This window comes from Rhamphochromis longiceps, linkage group LG20, assembly GCF_057381845.1.
Source record: "Rhamphochromis longiceps isolate RC_006_pf linkage group LG20, R_longiceps_female_GT1.1, whole genome shotgun sequence".
Lineage (NCBI taxonomy): Eukaryota > Metazoa > Chordata > Actinopteri > Cichliformes > Cichlidae > Rhamphochromis > Rhamphochromis longiceps.
Genome location: NC_140576.1, coordinates 25,281,747 through 25,296,568, shown reverse-complemented (window position 1 = coordinate 25,296,568; position 14,822 = coordinate 25,281,747). Strand labels below are relative to the sequence as shown.

The 14,822-nt window shown below is 39.7% G+C and overlaps 1 protein-coding gene across 1 annotated transcript; it reads left to right on the top strand.

The window, feature by feature from the left end:
* On the top strand, positions 1-5,614 carry LOC146645410 (cadherin-like protein 26). The gene is made up of 14 exons (XM_085394338.1): positions 1-203; positions 455-589; positions 681-827; positions 916-1,060; positions 1,180-1,355; positions 1,498-1,626; positions 1,711-1,893; positions 3,244-3,581; positions 3,687-3,829; positions 3,925-4,149; positions 4,300-4,512; positions 5,013-5,135; positions 5,397-5,464; positions 5,549-5,614. Exons 1-14 carry the CDS (start codon positions 168-170, stop codon positions 5,612-5,614), a joined length of 2,127 nt encoding a protein of 708 aa, XP_085250464.1. The 5' UTR covers positions 1-167.
* The last annotated feature ends 9,208 nt before the right edge of the window (positions 5,615-14,822 follow it).

Sequence of the window (14,822 nt, the reverse complement as noted above, 5' to 3'; positions counted from 1 at the left end):
GATTACCTCATGGCTAGACGTATACAGCTGATTTATAAAGATATCCCTCCCACCGGTATCTCTCTGCCAAAGCTCACATTGGCATGCAGCTGAGTTTCTACTCAAGTGCATTCAAGTAGTAGTCTGCAACGAATTCACTTCAAAACTAGCCGTTCTGTGGATATAAAATGGAACTAATACACCCAATTCTACTTTTGATTCTGGTAAGGCTTAAGTATGTAAAACTACATGTAATCTTTTATTACTTCTGCCATAAATTTCAACACAAATATTTTAAAAATATGTCTAATTGTTTTACTAATTGTGTTTATGACGATTATGTCTGTCAACATTATACTGAGTTATAGCCAGTGTTTAAAGATTAAAAATCTGCTAAGAATATAATATAATATATAATATATATGATACTCATAAATATGCTGTGCTGCACATTTACTGCAAGAAATCTTTCCAGTGTAATCTTTTGCAGTGTTGGGGAGTCCACAGATCATCTTCACAACTTTTGCTGCGTCAAAAAAGAAACTGGATCATTAATTCCTTTACTATTGATGAAGGTTATCAGGGACCTTTCCCATATTCACTGGGCAAAGTGAGTGTATGCCTTAAAATGTAACACATATCATGAAATAAGGAAAGATAATTCCAAAATTCACTGCTCGTGTGTCTTATGTTTGATACAGATTGAGGTTGAGAAGGACCTCGTTCTTTTTATGATACAAGGAGAAGGTGTCGATGAGGAACCAACGCAAGTGTTAGAAATCAATTCATATACAGGAGAAATAAAGGTCCTCCGTTCGGTGGACTACGAACAATATAAAACTCTTAAGGTAAGAAGAAATTTTAAAAAAAATATCTAAATGGAAAGTAAAAGCTATGCATGGAGTGAGGTTTGATTATTTCATCTTTCCATTGCAGCTTAAATTTAAAGCACTTGACAGAGAAAAACATGAAATAGAGACACAGCTCGGGATTTATATAGAGATTTTGGACACAAACGACAACCCTCCAAAATTTCTGTTTGAAAAGTACACTTTCACCATAAAAGAGTCAACATCACAGGGTAATTTTCTCATTTGGAAAGAAATATTATTTAAATTACTAATGCTACGGTGTCAAAATTATGTTTTTGTGACAGTGAATCTAAACAAAATAATCATTATTTCCTTTTGATACTAACAGGCACTGAAGTGGGTAGAATTCAAGCAACAGATCAAGACATAAGTGAGATATATAACAAAGTTGACCTTAACATAGTTTCAGTCAAACCTAAACCTAAGGATCTTGAGTTCTACTTCAAAGAGATCGATGAGACAGGCATTGGAGTCATTTCTTTTAAAGGATGTCTGGACCATGAGGTGAGAGAAATTACTGCTTGAAAAATTAAAACTTTCCATTTTAATCTTTCAACATGAATCTCCTCAAATTTCAATAGTACAACTAAATTCAATATTTTTGACATCCATTCAAGATGAGCAAAATTTTATTTTTCTCCATCAGACAGCTGAGAAATACACCATTATAGTGGAGGCCAAAGACAATGGAGAAAAACCGCTATCCACCTCCTGCACCATCATAATCAATATAGAAGATGGAAATAATCACCTTCCTGCCATCACACAGCAAACAGTTAGCAGTTACTTATTTCAGTCACAATAATTTATTCAATGAAAATCATTTCCTATTTTACATCTTCCTCTTTTGTGACCCAAGGGCCCAGAAAAAGTGAAAGAAGGACAGACAAATGTTCTTGTTTCACGTATACAAGTTCATGATGAAGACACCAGAGGAACCCCAGCATGGAGAGCCAAATATACAATCCAAGGAGACACAAACAACAACTTTAGAATAACTACAGATCCTGAGACAAACGATGGACTACTCCATGTGGAAAAGGTATTTTTGTGATTATGTTTACAGTAGACTAAACTTTCCAATCTAAGTAGTTCAAAACAGTCTCTGTGGTAAAAACCCTGTTGCATTTTTTAAATTAACCAACATAAGCTCTTTTTTATCTTCAAAAATTAGTATATAAAACACAGAAAAATATGAAAGAGATTTTCCTGGCCTGGCTTTTTATAGCAGATAACCTTAAAAATAATTTGAAGTAGAACAAAAATGGAAGAAAACCATGACTCAGCATATGAACATACCTGATGCTGCTAAAGTGAAGCAGAACAAAATTACAGTGGTTTTATTAGACACAGCTAAGCGTTTTGCAATTTCGCATAAGTTTAAAAAGTTTATATTTATTCAGTATTGAACAGCAGAAATGAGACTTTGTTGTCAGAAGTCATTTATATAAGAAAAAGCAGTGACCAACAGTGCTGTAAACAACAGTAGACTGCTTGGAAATAAGCAAGCAAATCATGCAGAAAACAGATTTGAGATGGGGAAACTGTTCTTGAAGTGCACTGAGAGAGAGAGAGCTGTGCAGGAAGTGTGATTTTATCATAGTGGAAGCAAAACAGCAAAAGTAAGAGGGAATTCATGACGATGTTTATGTAAAGTGAAATGTGAAGCGGTGAAGCATAGTTTTGATCTTCTTTTGCTGCTGGTTCAGTCTATTTTGGTTGGAGAGGGACAAAACCTACAGCTTTACAATCTAGTGCAAAAAAAGACAAAAACACAAAGCGCAGCCCCGACCTATCAGAATCTGTGAGCTGTCGACTTTCAGCACTGACTGTTTATGTGAAAGAAAGCCGAAATCTCACTCACTGTGATGCATCGGGTCCGCGCTCTGTGCGAGAGTCTTTTTGTGGAATCCATTTACCTGCTTTCATTTACTGTTTTAGCTGTTTTGTGGTTGCTGAAATAGTTTTGTGAGATTCTGGCATTTCTGGCAAAGTACATTTATATTTAAAAATCGATTCGGGATTTTAACAAATCAATATGGCTTTATTCAAGCTAAAAGCAATTTTAATCGGGTAGCAAACAGTTTTAACCAAAGCTATGATTTAAAAAGCCCTGGAAAAATATGATAAGTTATTGTTGGGTCTGCGCTTCCACAGGCCCCGCTGGTTTAGAAACCTATTCCCGTTAACGTCAAGCAAGGAAGCAAGATGAACAGCTTTTACTTGCTAGCAAGGGAGACTGGCGGTGGGAGCTGAACACTCCTCACCTGTCTCCTAGCCAGAATCAAATAAACAGCCTTCCTCGCAGCCTTTTATTTCCATGATTTACAAATTTAAGTAACACAATGACAACATTTAACAATTTGACTCCAACAGTTATGCTCTTTTACAGGCTTTAAACTATGAAGATGGTGCTCTGAAGAATATAACTATCACTGTAGAGAATGAGATCCCCTATTATTCATGCAAAGTGGAAAAACGCAGCTCCATTGGTCTTTGGAAAGTAGTTACCATATCTGGTTCCGCTGCTACTGGGTCTGCAATGAGCTTCGTGGCTGGAACAGTTGCATCCAGCCGTCAAGTGATCGTGGCTGTTGAGGATGTCAATGAGCCTCCAGTTTTTGACAAGACTTCCATAGAAACTGTGGTCACTGAGAATGTTAAGGAAGGCCAATACCTGGCAACACTCACAGCTAAAGACCCTGATGTTGCCAACAAAAACACATTTAAGTAAGTCTTGACAACTATACAACTACATGTCACTTCTACAAGACAAAAACATACAGCATTACTACATCAGTAGACACTTTGAAAATGACTAACAAACCATTTCAGATACATTATAGGACACGATCCAGCTGGTTGGATTAAAGTGGACCCTGACACTGGAAACATAACAACATCAAAGCCCTTGGATCGAGAGTCAGAGTTTGTTAAAGACAACATTTATGTAGTCACAATATGTGCTGTTGACGATGGTATGAATCGACAAGTATTTACATATTTGGCCCATTATTCATTTACATTTCCTCATTACATTTCTAAACAAGTTGCAATACTTTTTCATCACCAGGGAAACCACAAATGACAAGCACTGCAACTCTTAGTATCTATGTTAGAGATGACAATGATCATACTCCATACCTGGTTGTAAGCACAATTGAAATGTGCCAATCTGACGGACAATCCTTTGCCAACATCACAGCCTTGGACTCAGATGTTGAGCCCTACAGTGGCCCTTTCACCTTCAAGCTCCATGGAGATGTTGAGGGCAAGTGGAAGATTGACCCTGTCACTGGTAAGCTTTAGAGTCTGCAGATACTCAACCTTATATTACTCACAAAAATAATATATTGAATAAATTTCTGAGCCTCCTTTAAGTAAATTTAAAAAAAATCCACTGACTGTTAGCAATGCAATTGAAAATGCATTCATTTGGAACACACAGGTTATTCAGTCAACTTGGTTAAAGAGCCTACAGTTCATTCCGATTACCATGAGCTGTTGCTAGAAGTTTCTGACCACCAGGGGAAATCAGCTTTCCACAACCTGTCAGTTACTGTTTGCAGCTGCTTATACTCAGAAATCCCAAACTGTCATGTAATGAAATCTGCACTAGGAGGAGAGGGAATGATTTTTTTGGCCATGCTGCTGTTTACAGGTAGGACACATGATCAAAATTAATCAAGTATTATGAATAAGATAACTTGTAAATGTTGTTGTTATAGCTAAAGATGATCAATACATAAAGACAAAAATACAATTCTCCTGTGAGTTTTCTCTTTTAATGATAAGTAGCAACTTTAACCCTGATAATGTTATGGCAAAAAAAAAAAAAAAGTTTCTCTGGAAAAGAACATAAAAAGAGTTTGATGAGTGCTTTAAAAAAAAAAAAAAAAAGCAGAAAAACTACTTTGTCAATGAAACTAACAAAATATCTTATTTTAGTCAAAGACTTTCTTTTTGAAGGAAAAACATAAATAAATCAAAATCATAATGTGATACACAATTAGAGTTTTGGGTTAAGTTTTTTTCCTTCTTTTTTTTTTTTAATTAAACTGGCCTTAAAGATGTCTTCCCTGATGCAAGTGAATAATAACTAATTATTACTTTAATACTTTAAGGCCATATGCATTTCTTTGTGTGGTTTTTATGTTTTAGGTTTATTTTCTGTGGCTTTTCTGATGTTCTGCAAGAAAGAGACTGTAAAAATCCAAGATAATTACCTTGAAGAACAACTGATGACGTTTAACATTGACAATCCAGGATCAGGCTGCCCAGTAAATACTTTATCATAAAATTACATATACTTTCTTTTTACTGTATGCTAATACAAGAACACGTATTTGCACACAAGCACAGACACTTTTTTGTGAATATTTGTTGATTCTCTTATTGAGTGACTTTTTTATGTATATGAGCCTATTAAATTCTTTTAAAAGTGATTAAAATAACTTACAAGTTTTATTTATTGAATGTATGTAAACTCAATTGTGACTGGTTTTGGTGGAAAAACTTAAAACACTATTACTATTTCTGAAGCAGGTGTCGGGAACCAAAAAGAGAACCAGATGCAAGAAATATCTCACGTTAAAACTGTCACAACGAATCCAGTAAGTGTTGCAAAATATATATTTTTGTAATAATACAATTTTTTAGCTGTTTTTTTTTTTTTAATGAGTGGCTCTGAATTGCAGCCTGTCACAAATCATTCAACTGTGATGCATGGCCACTTAGAGGAGTATGACATGTGCGAAAATTAATTCCTGCAAAAGTCACAAAGTCCAAATAAAAATTGGCATTGGACACTTTTATTATCAACTATCACTACTGGACAAATTATAAAACTGTTCTTGTGATATTTTAGGTTGTATGTTCAACAAATCTTGTGAAAAGCCCAAAAGGAGCAGGCAGTTGCTATACAAGGTGCCATCATTGTAACATAAATCCAAATATAATGTGTCTTAATCGTCTGTGCCATTGAACTTATTTTTTACTATTACCTCGCAGGTTCTCTCAAAAAAATGAGTGACCGCAATTTACTTTCAGCTGATTACACACATATCATCCTGTTAAAAAAACATTAAACCTGAAATAACACAAAACTGTCCTAAATACAGGTGCCAATCATATAATTAGAATATCATCAAAAAGTTGATTTATTTCACTAATTCCATTCGAAAAGTGAGACTTGTATAATGGTTACATTCATTCCACACAGACTGATATATTTCAAGTGTTTATTTCTTTTAATTTTGATGACTATAACTGACAACTAATGAAAACCCCAAATTCAGTATCTCAAAAAAGTAGAATATTACTTAAGACCAATACAAAGAAAGGATTTTTAGAATTCTTGGCCAACTGAAAAGTATGAGCAAGTACAGCACGCAATACTTAGTTGGGGCTCCTTTTACCTGAATTACTGCAGCACTGCGGGATGGCATAGATTTGATCAGTCTGTGGCACTGCTCAGGTAAACGGTAAATGCATTTGTATTAGAGATGGCACGATACCACTTTTTTATGTCCGATACCGATACCGATATCATAAATTTGGATATCTGCCGATACCGATATGAATCCGATATAGTGTTTTTTAATCAACAAAACTGTTTTTTAAATATCTTGCTGCATTTTGTATGAGTTCATACTCAAGTTTAATGAAGTTTGTGGCTCCTTCAGTTACACTGGAGGAGGAAGCGGGGAAGACACAGGATGGAAAGGGGCAGAACAGAGCCTCCCCAGAAGACAAAGGAGAAGATATGGAGCTAATAATCTTAGTAAATTATCTTATTTATGTGCAGAATACTTCCAGCCAGGCTCCTGTGAGCTGTGCGGTCCTCAGAGAGATGCCACTGATAATTTTCAGGTTCAGGAAATTAATATTTGGCAGGTAGTCATCAGCTGATGTGACGATATTGAATAGGGTTTGTGTTTCTATGAATTACATCTCAGTTACCCGGCAAGCAGATTCACTGACAAGGACAGAGAGCGATGAATGATGCCTGAAACTTTTACCAAAGTATTATTTTTGATTCATTACAGCATGGACATTTCTCCAGTCAACTGCAGGGTGTATTATTATCATTGTTGTTGTTGTTATTTGTAACAGCTGGTAAAGGACATCCTCTGGAAATGAACCTGTTTTCTTTTTAGCACCTTGGAGAGTCTTTGTTCCAACTTTGGGCTTAATTTTCTGTTTTTGGAGCATGTTGAAGAACTTGGCATCCTTTTTGTTGGGGATTGTAGTTAAATGTTGATTTGTAACTGTTTTTGGAGCATGCTGAGGAACTCAGCACAGTTCCTCAGTGGGTTTAAGCTGTCCCAGTGTCTTCTATGTCTTCATGAAACCCCAGACTTGACAGTTCATGGTCAGATGATCTGCTGCAGATATCTTGTTTTTGTTATTGTGGAGAAGCAGTATGTCAGGTAACAATGGGATAATTCCTCACAGTCACACAGTATAGTCATAATCTAAAACATGTCATAATCGTCATAATCTAAAACATGAAATACTGCACGCAGCCAGATTTATACATAAAACTGCTCCTTCCTCCTTCTCACTTCCTGTCCTCCAACCAACAGCACACTAAACAACCTCGGCAGGGAAGTAATTGCTACCTCTCTCTCCATTCCTCACGCCACTCTGCGTACACTACGCTTGTTTGTCTTTCGCTGCACTTGTGCATGCTAATTCACTCATGTTTTCTCTGCAGGCGTTGCATTCCAACGAGTCTCTGTCTAACATTGTGCTTTCTCAGGATCGTCTCCGCAATTTAAACATTTTAATCGGGGAAAAAAAACGGGAAATCAAAACAAGCCTTTTTACCGAGTGTGTGTTCCTGCATCCGTGTGTGTGGAAGTGGGTCAGGAATGTTTGTGGAGTAGTGCTAGTTGGTGTGATTAATTACTGTGAGAAGAAACATGAATAAAACAACACATTTGACGGCACTTTGTAACGAAGCAGTTTCAGTAACGAGCCCCAGATATCACTAATGATTGTTCAGGGATATTAACACACACACACACACAGTGCTGATCATCCTCTGACAAACTTTCCCTGTTACTCTCCTTTGCTGTTAAACAGTCTGCTTGCTTTACTGCAGAGACCTTTCAGGTCTGTCAGATGTTGAATTTGTGTTTTTCTAATTGGATCTGTCTAAACATGTTGGCATGCCTGAAATATTTCTCTAATTAGCTCACAAACATTTGGTTTTTCATTTTCTGACATGTCTAATTCCTGAAAATGTGGCTGCTGAAACATAAGCGCTGCTGTTAGTGCTGCTGAGCCACATCTGTCACACAGGATCAGTGAGTGAACACTCTGCCATCATGTTCAGCAGGTAAACGCAGGACGGTGTTAGGGTCCCTGGGTCGTTGACCCAGTGTTTTGTGTTTTTGGTTCTTTGATTTTGTTATTTCATTATATTCTTGCTTTGCTTTACGGGTTTTAGGATTATTCTTAGTTAAGGTTCTCTGGGTGGGGTTTGGTTAGAGTTTTAGTGTTCTTGTTTTCTGTCTGTGTAATCCTTAGTTGCTGTCTCCCCTGTCTGCCCTGGTCCCACGTCTCTGTTCCCTCTGTTGTAGTGACTGCATGTGAGTCTGTGTCTTTTGTTCAGTCTCTGTTATGTTTCCTGTTTTACTTTGAAAGTCCATGTCTCATGTTAATGTGTCTGGTTTTGCTTCCTTTGTCTCGTTAGGCCTGATTTGCCCCAGCTGTGTTTCCCTCCTGTTACTCATTCCCTGATTGCTCCCGCTGTGTATTTAAGCCCTGTGTTTCTCTGTGTCCTTGTTGTGATCTACTGTTTATTTTGCTGTGTGTTTTGTCAGTCCACCAGTGTTAGTTTATTTTGAGTTTTTCCAGTTATGTTATGTTTGAGTTCAGCATTAAAGCTGTTTCGGTTTAAGTTTGTCTCTGGAGTCTGCACCTTGGGTCCTATTCCTCTCCGCACACAGCCATCACATAACAGACGGTGCTCCAAGCTTAATTATCCAACGGCCCACTTACAAATCTTTAAGAATGAACTGCTCAAAGCAAACCCATTACAAGGGGAAAAGTAGACGTCTTCGATCAGCTCTACTTATAGTAAACCAAATGTTAGTGGAATATTAAACTATTTTCCAGTTTCCCAGCTCCTTTTTTGCTCTGGAAAATCATCACTACACAATGATTTTCATGCATGTCGGCTGACATTAACATCAACATGAGTGACACATTGTGGGGGATCTGACCTGCTCTTTGTGTTGTGTCCTACTGCAGAAACATGACTTAATGTTTAAATTTGAAAACAAGAGACTGGAAATTTCAAATGGCAGGAGATGAAAAAAACAGTCCTCCAGGAAGAATAGAAAGTGATTCAGACGCAGCGTGAAGTGTCAAACATCACAGGATGCTTTGTGCAAGTTAATAGCAGGAAAATTAAGTGTTGGGTCAAAATGAAATGATGATTGAATAAAAGAATACACACAAACGTAGAGAGCACTCACATTTTAACTTGCTGATTGCTCTGACTTTTCTATGACCTCAAATAAATTTTCATCCAGAGAAAACTAAATGTTTGGCCACAAATGATGAATTTTGACATGTTTATGATTATAAAGCATTGTGTGCTCTCTGATACAAGATATGATGCATAATAAAGCATCTGGAGGCAACAGTTGTTGTGATTCAGGGCTAGATACATAAGGTTGAATTGATACAGTCGACCTTGTGTTCTGTAAGGATGTTGCTTTCACCTGTAGCACAGACAGCTAAACACCACTGCAGTCCGAGCATAGCACTTCCTGATGAGGGCGGTCTCCCCAGCATCGCACCAATGCTCACCCCACATGCACACTCTCAGATGGACGTCCTCCTTTGGTTTGCAAAGTCCTGTCTCGAACCCTCAAGCTGAGCGCTGATGGTGGGTCCAGAGATAAAAAAAATTAAAATCAATAGAAGTGTTTCAATAGGATCATAATTTCAAAATGAATATTTTGTTTTATTCAGTCAGATCTGAAAGCGACAACTGAAAACATGACATCAGCTGAGCAGGAACATTGCTCACTTCTTTTTAAAGCCAGAGGAGCAGATGATTCAACGTGGGGAATCCAGATCCTATCTGCACCTGTGGAATATGCCTGGACAATACAGAGGCCTAAGCTCTCCAACAGGACCAAAAATATCTGCTGAAAGACTGAAACAGCACAGGAACCAGCAGAGGTCTCAGGGCCACAAGCTTGGTCCATCCATCTGTCCATCTGTCCGTCAATCTTTTTCTGCTCATCCAAAGTCTGGTCGTGGGGCAGCAGCCTAAACAGAGAAGCCAGACCTGTCTCTCCCTGGCCACTACCTCCAGCTCCTCCAGGGGAACAGTGAGACATTCCCAGGAAAGCTGAAAGAGACATAAACTGTACAGTGTGTCCTGGGTCTACCCCAGGGGCCTAGTAGGACAGGGGTGGCTAACTACAGGCCTTGAGAGCCGGTGTCCTGCAGGTTTTTGAAATCACCCTGAGTCAACACACCTGAATCAAATGAATAGTTCATTACCAGGCCTCTGGAGAACTTCAAGAAATGTTGAGGAGGGTTTGAGAAACCGTGTTTGCCGGACGGGGCCCCGTCGCCTTCGCCTTTGCCTTCGCGGTCCCCTGCGACTGCTTAAAGAAAAGTGGTTATCCGAGTCGCAGCGAGCCGAACATAACGTGTTAGATTATGTTTGCAGTTTTAGAGCGCGTCTTTTCCGTGCATGTCAGTTGGCCCGTGAAAATTTGGAACAAACTCAAGGCAACATGAAAGCCCGGTATGACAAAAAGACAGTGGTCCGACATTTTGCTCCTGGTGAAAAAGTTCTGGTGTTGCTTCCTTTAGTTGGGTCTAGCCTTCATGCTCAGTTTTCTGGTCCCTATGAGGTGGACAAAAGGATAAGTGACACTAGCTATGCAGTAAAAGCTCCTGATCGAAAGAGAAAACTGAGGGTTTGCCACGTTAACATGCTTAAACGCTATGTTTCTAGAGAGGACTCGGCAGCCGAAAAAACCTCTCCCATAGCGCCTGTCTCTGTGTGTTCGGCACCACCATTGTATGTTTTGCAAGATGATGACTTGATTGACAAGAGCAGTTGTATGCCGTTGGCCCGTTTGCAAAACTCAGAAGTGTTAGAGAACTTAGAATCATTTCTGTCGCATCTGTCAGATTCCGCCCGCAAAGATATCCTTGATCTGATTGAAGCTAATTTGCTGCTTTTCTCTGACCATCCGCGGCAGATGTCTGTGCTCTTTCATGATATCGTTGTGGAAGTTGATAAGCCAATAAAGCAACATGCTTATCGAGTAAATCCAACCAAGCGGATTTTAATGCAACAGGAAGTCGAATACCTGGTTAAACATGGGTTAGCTGAGCCCAGTAACAGTGCGTGGAGTTCACCCTGTATTTTGGTGCCTAAACCAGATAACACCCCACGTTTCTGTACCGATTTCAGAAAGGTTAATTCAGTCACAAAACCTGATTCTTTTCCTCTCCCCAGAATGGAGGACTGCATGGATCGTGTCGGCTCAGCTACATACGTCACTAAATTAGACATGTTAAAAGGGTATTGGCAAGTCCCGTTAACCCCCAGAGCTTCCGAAGTCTCCGCGTTTGTAACTCCAGATCATTTCCTCCAATACACTGTAATGCCCTTCGGGTTGCGACACGCACCTGCAACATTTCAACGTCTGATGCAGAAGGTATTATTTGGAGTGAAAAACTGTGAGGCATACTTGGATGACATTGTCATTTATTCTCCAACATGGTCAGAACATCTGGAAACGCTCTCTGAGGTGTTCGGACGTTTTTGTGAATCTTCTCTCACATTAAACCTCTCTAAGTGTGAGTTTGGCAAAGCCACCATTACTTATTTAGGGAAACAGGTCGGACAGGGGCAAGTGCGCCCTGTTGCTGCGAAGGTACAGGCCATTGTTGATTTTCCTGTTCCGCAGACAAAAAGAGCTCTGCGTTGTTTTTTAGGAATGGCCGGTTTTTATCGAGGGTTTTGCAGAAATTTTTCTGATGTGGTTAGTCCCCTAACTGATCTTATTAGCCCCTTAAAGCCTTTTATTTGGTCTCCAGCATGTCAGGTGGCATTCGAATCTGCCAAAGCATTGTTGTGCAGTGCACCAGTGCTAGCTGCGCCGAATTTTGAGCGCCCTTTTAAACTAGAAGTTGATGCCAGCTCGTGTGGCGCAGGCGCTGTTCTGTTACAGGAAGATGGTCACGGCGTAGATCATCCCGTCTGCTACTTTTCAAAAAAGTTTAACAGACACCAGACCCATTATAACACCATTGAAAAAGAGGCTCTTGCCTTACTCCTTGCGTTACAGCATTTTGAGGTCTATGTCGGGTCAAGAGTGCTGCCTGTGCAGGTGTTTACCGATCACAACCCACTGGTGTTTCTTTCCCAAATGCGCAACTCCAATCAAAGACTTATGCGCTGGTCCTTGTTATTGCAAGATTTTAACTTGGAGATCAGTTACAAGAAAGGGAAAGATAACGTGCCCATAACGGCCCAACCCAACCAGCAGACCGTTCACTGTGTCAAAATATTATGGTAATGTAAGAGCATGTAGGGGTGGACCGCCTTTTTGGTTGATCAGTTTTCTCCTGTTTTTGTTAGGCAGGGAGGAAAGTGATTGTCGTTTGGTTTCGTTCTTTTGAGTAGGTAAGTTGTGTTTATTCCTGAGATAGGTTACTTTTTGTTTGTTGTTTTGGCCTTGGGTTCACCCTGAAGTTATGGTATGCTCACTTCCTTTGTTTAAAAGCCGGAGAGCAGTCAGTCAAATGCTGGAGTCATTCATATGTATATTAGGTCGTTACCTAGGAATTCTGGAGGGAGGGGAGTGGGGGTGAGTGATTGAGGGGGTGGGGGAGTGGAGTGTTTCAGTTTGCCATCTTAGGGAGAAATCAACACATGTCCTTTGTATGTCCTTTGTTGCTGACATTTATTGATGAAAACAGTACAAAAAACCAACCATTTGTACACATATTTACAAATAATGATAAAAAGTGAGTGAGTACATTTCAACATTTTCAGCAATCACTCACAATCCTGGCACTGCCACGGTATCTGTCGTCTGCATTTACCACATGTGTACCTGTAGCAGTGAACACATCGCACAGTGGCCTGATTTTTTTTGCATCTGTGTACTTGGATTTTAGGTCGCAAGCCACCCAAAACTTGATCCCAAACTTGTCAGGTTTACTTGCAATATACTGCAGGAAACAGCACCGAGTCTTTGATGGGAAAAGCTGTTCATCAACGGTGATATGTAGACCAGGGTTGTAGCACGTGATGCAGTTGGTGACAAATGATCCCCACACACTGGAAATTGCAGCGAACTTATCAGTCTTTGCTCGATCACTGCGGGTGGACTTGTCATCAAAGCGTAGGTGTTGCATGATGTCTTGGAAGCGGTTTCGTGCCATAGTTCCAATTATCTGTGGGTTTCCCAGGTTTGCTGACCAGCAGTCATTTACCGATGGAACCCTGTAAACCCCCCGCAAGATGACAATTGCAATAAATGCCATTAGTTCAGGGAGGTCCATGAACCAATGAACATGCTCCATGCACCACTCAGCAGGCCATTTGTAAATATGTGTACAAATGGTTGGTTTTTTGTACTGTTTTTATCAATAAATCTCAGCAACAAAGGACATACAAAGGACATGTGTTGATTTCTCCCTAAGATGGCAAACTGAAACACTGAAACACTCCACTCCCCCACCCCCTCAATCACTCAGTGAGTGATTGAGGGGGTGGGGGAGCTGCTAAAAGCGGTGAGCTTCCTTTTGTGTTTCATCTTGATGCATTCTCAATCATCCAGGGAAACAAATCTCCAAAAGTCACCAACTTGGAGTGTTTCAGTTTGCCATCTTAGGGAGAAATCAACACACATGGGTGTATGTCCTTTGTTGCTGAGATTTATTGATAAAAACAGTACAAAAAACCAACCATTTGTACACATATTTACAAATGGCCTGCTGAGTGGTGCATGGAGCATGTTCATTGGTTCATGGACCTCCCTGAACTAATGGCATTTATTGCAATTGTCATCTTGCGGGGGGTTTACAGGGTTCCATCGGTAAATGACTGCTGGTCAGCAAACCTGGGAAACCCACAGATAATTGGAACTATGGCACGAAACCGCTTCCAAGACATCATGCAACACCTACGCTTTGATGACAAGTCCACCCGCAGTGATCGAGCAAAGACTGATAAGTTCGCTGCAATTTCCAGTGTGTGGGGATCATTTGTCACCAACTGCATCACGTGCTACAACCCTGGTCTACATATCACCGTTGATGAACAGCTTTTCCCATCAAAGACTCGGTGCTGTTTCCTGCAGTATATTGCAAGTAAACCTGACAAGTTTGGGATCAAGTTTTGGGTGGCTTGCGACCTAAAATCCAAGTACACAGATGCAAAAAAAATCAGGCCACTGTGCGATGTGTTCACTGCTACAGGTACACATGTGGTAAATGCAGACGACAGATACCGTGGCAGTGCCAGGATTGTGAGTGATTGCTGAAAATGTTGAAATGTACTCACTCACTTTTTATCATTATTTGTAAATATGTGTACAAATGGTTGGTTTTTTGTACTGTTTTCATCAATAAATGTCAGCAACAAAGGACATACAAAGGACATGTGTTGATTTCTCCCTAAGATGGCAAACTGAAACACTCCACTCCCCCACCCCCTCAATCACTCACCCCCACTCCCCTCCCTCCAGAATTCCTAGGTAACGACCTAATATACATATGAATGACTAGCCAATTTAGCTTCCACTTCCACCATTTGACTGCTCTCCGGGTTTTATAGGTAGAAAGGTAGAAGCCTGGGGATGCTAGTGTTAAAACAACAACTACACTAAAGCTATTCTGTTATACCTGTATGCAAAAAAAAATATTTCATAGTTCAGCAATACTGATCAATCTAATAAACTTAAACCTACA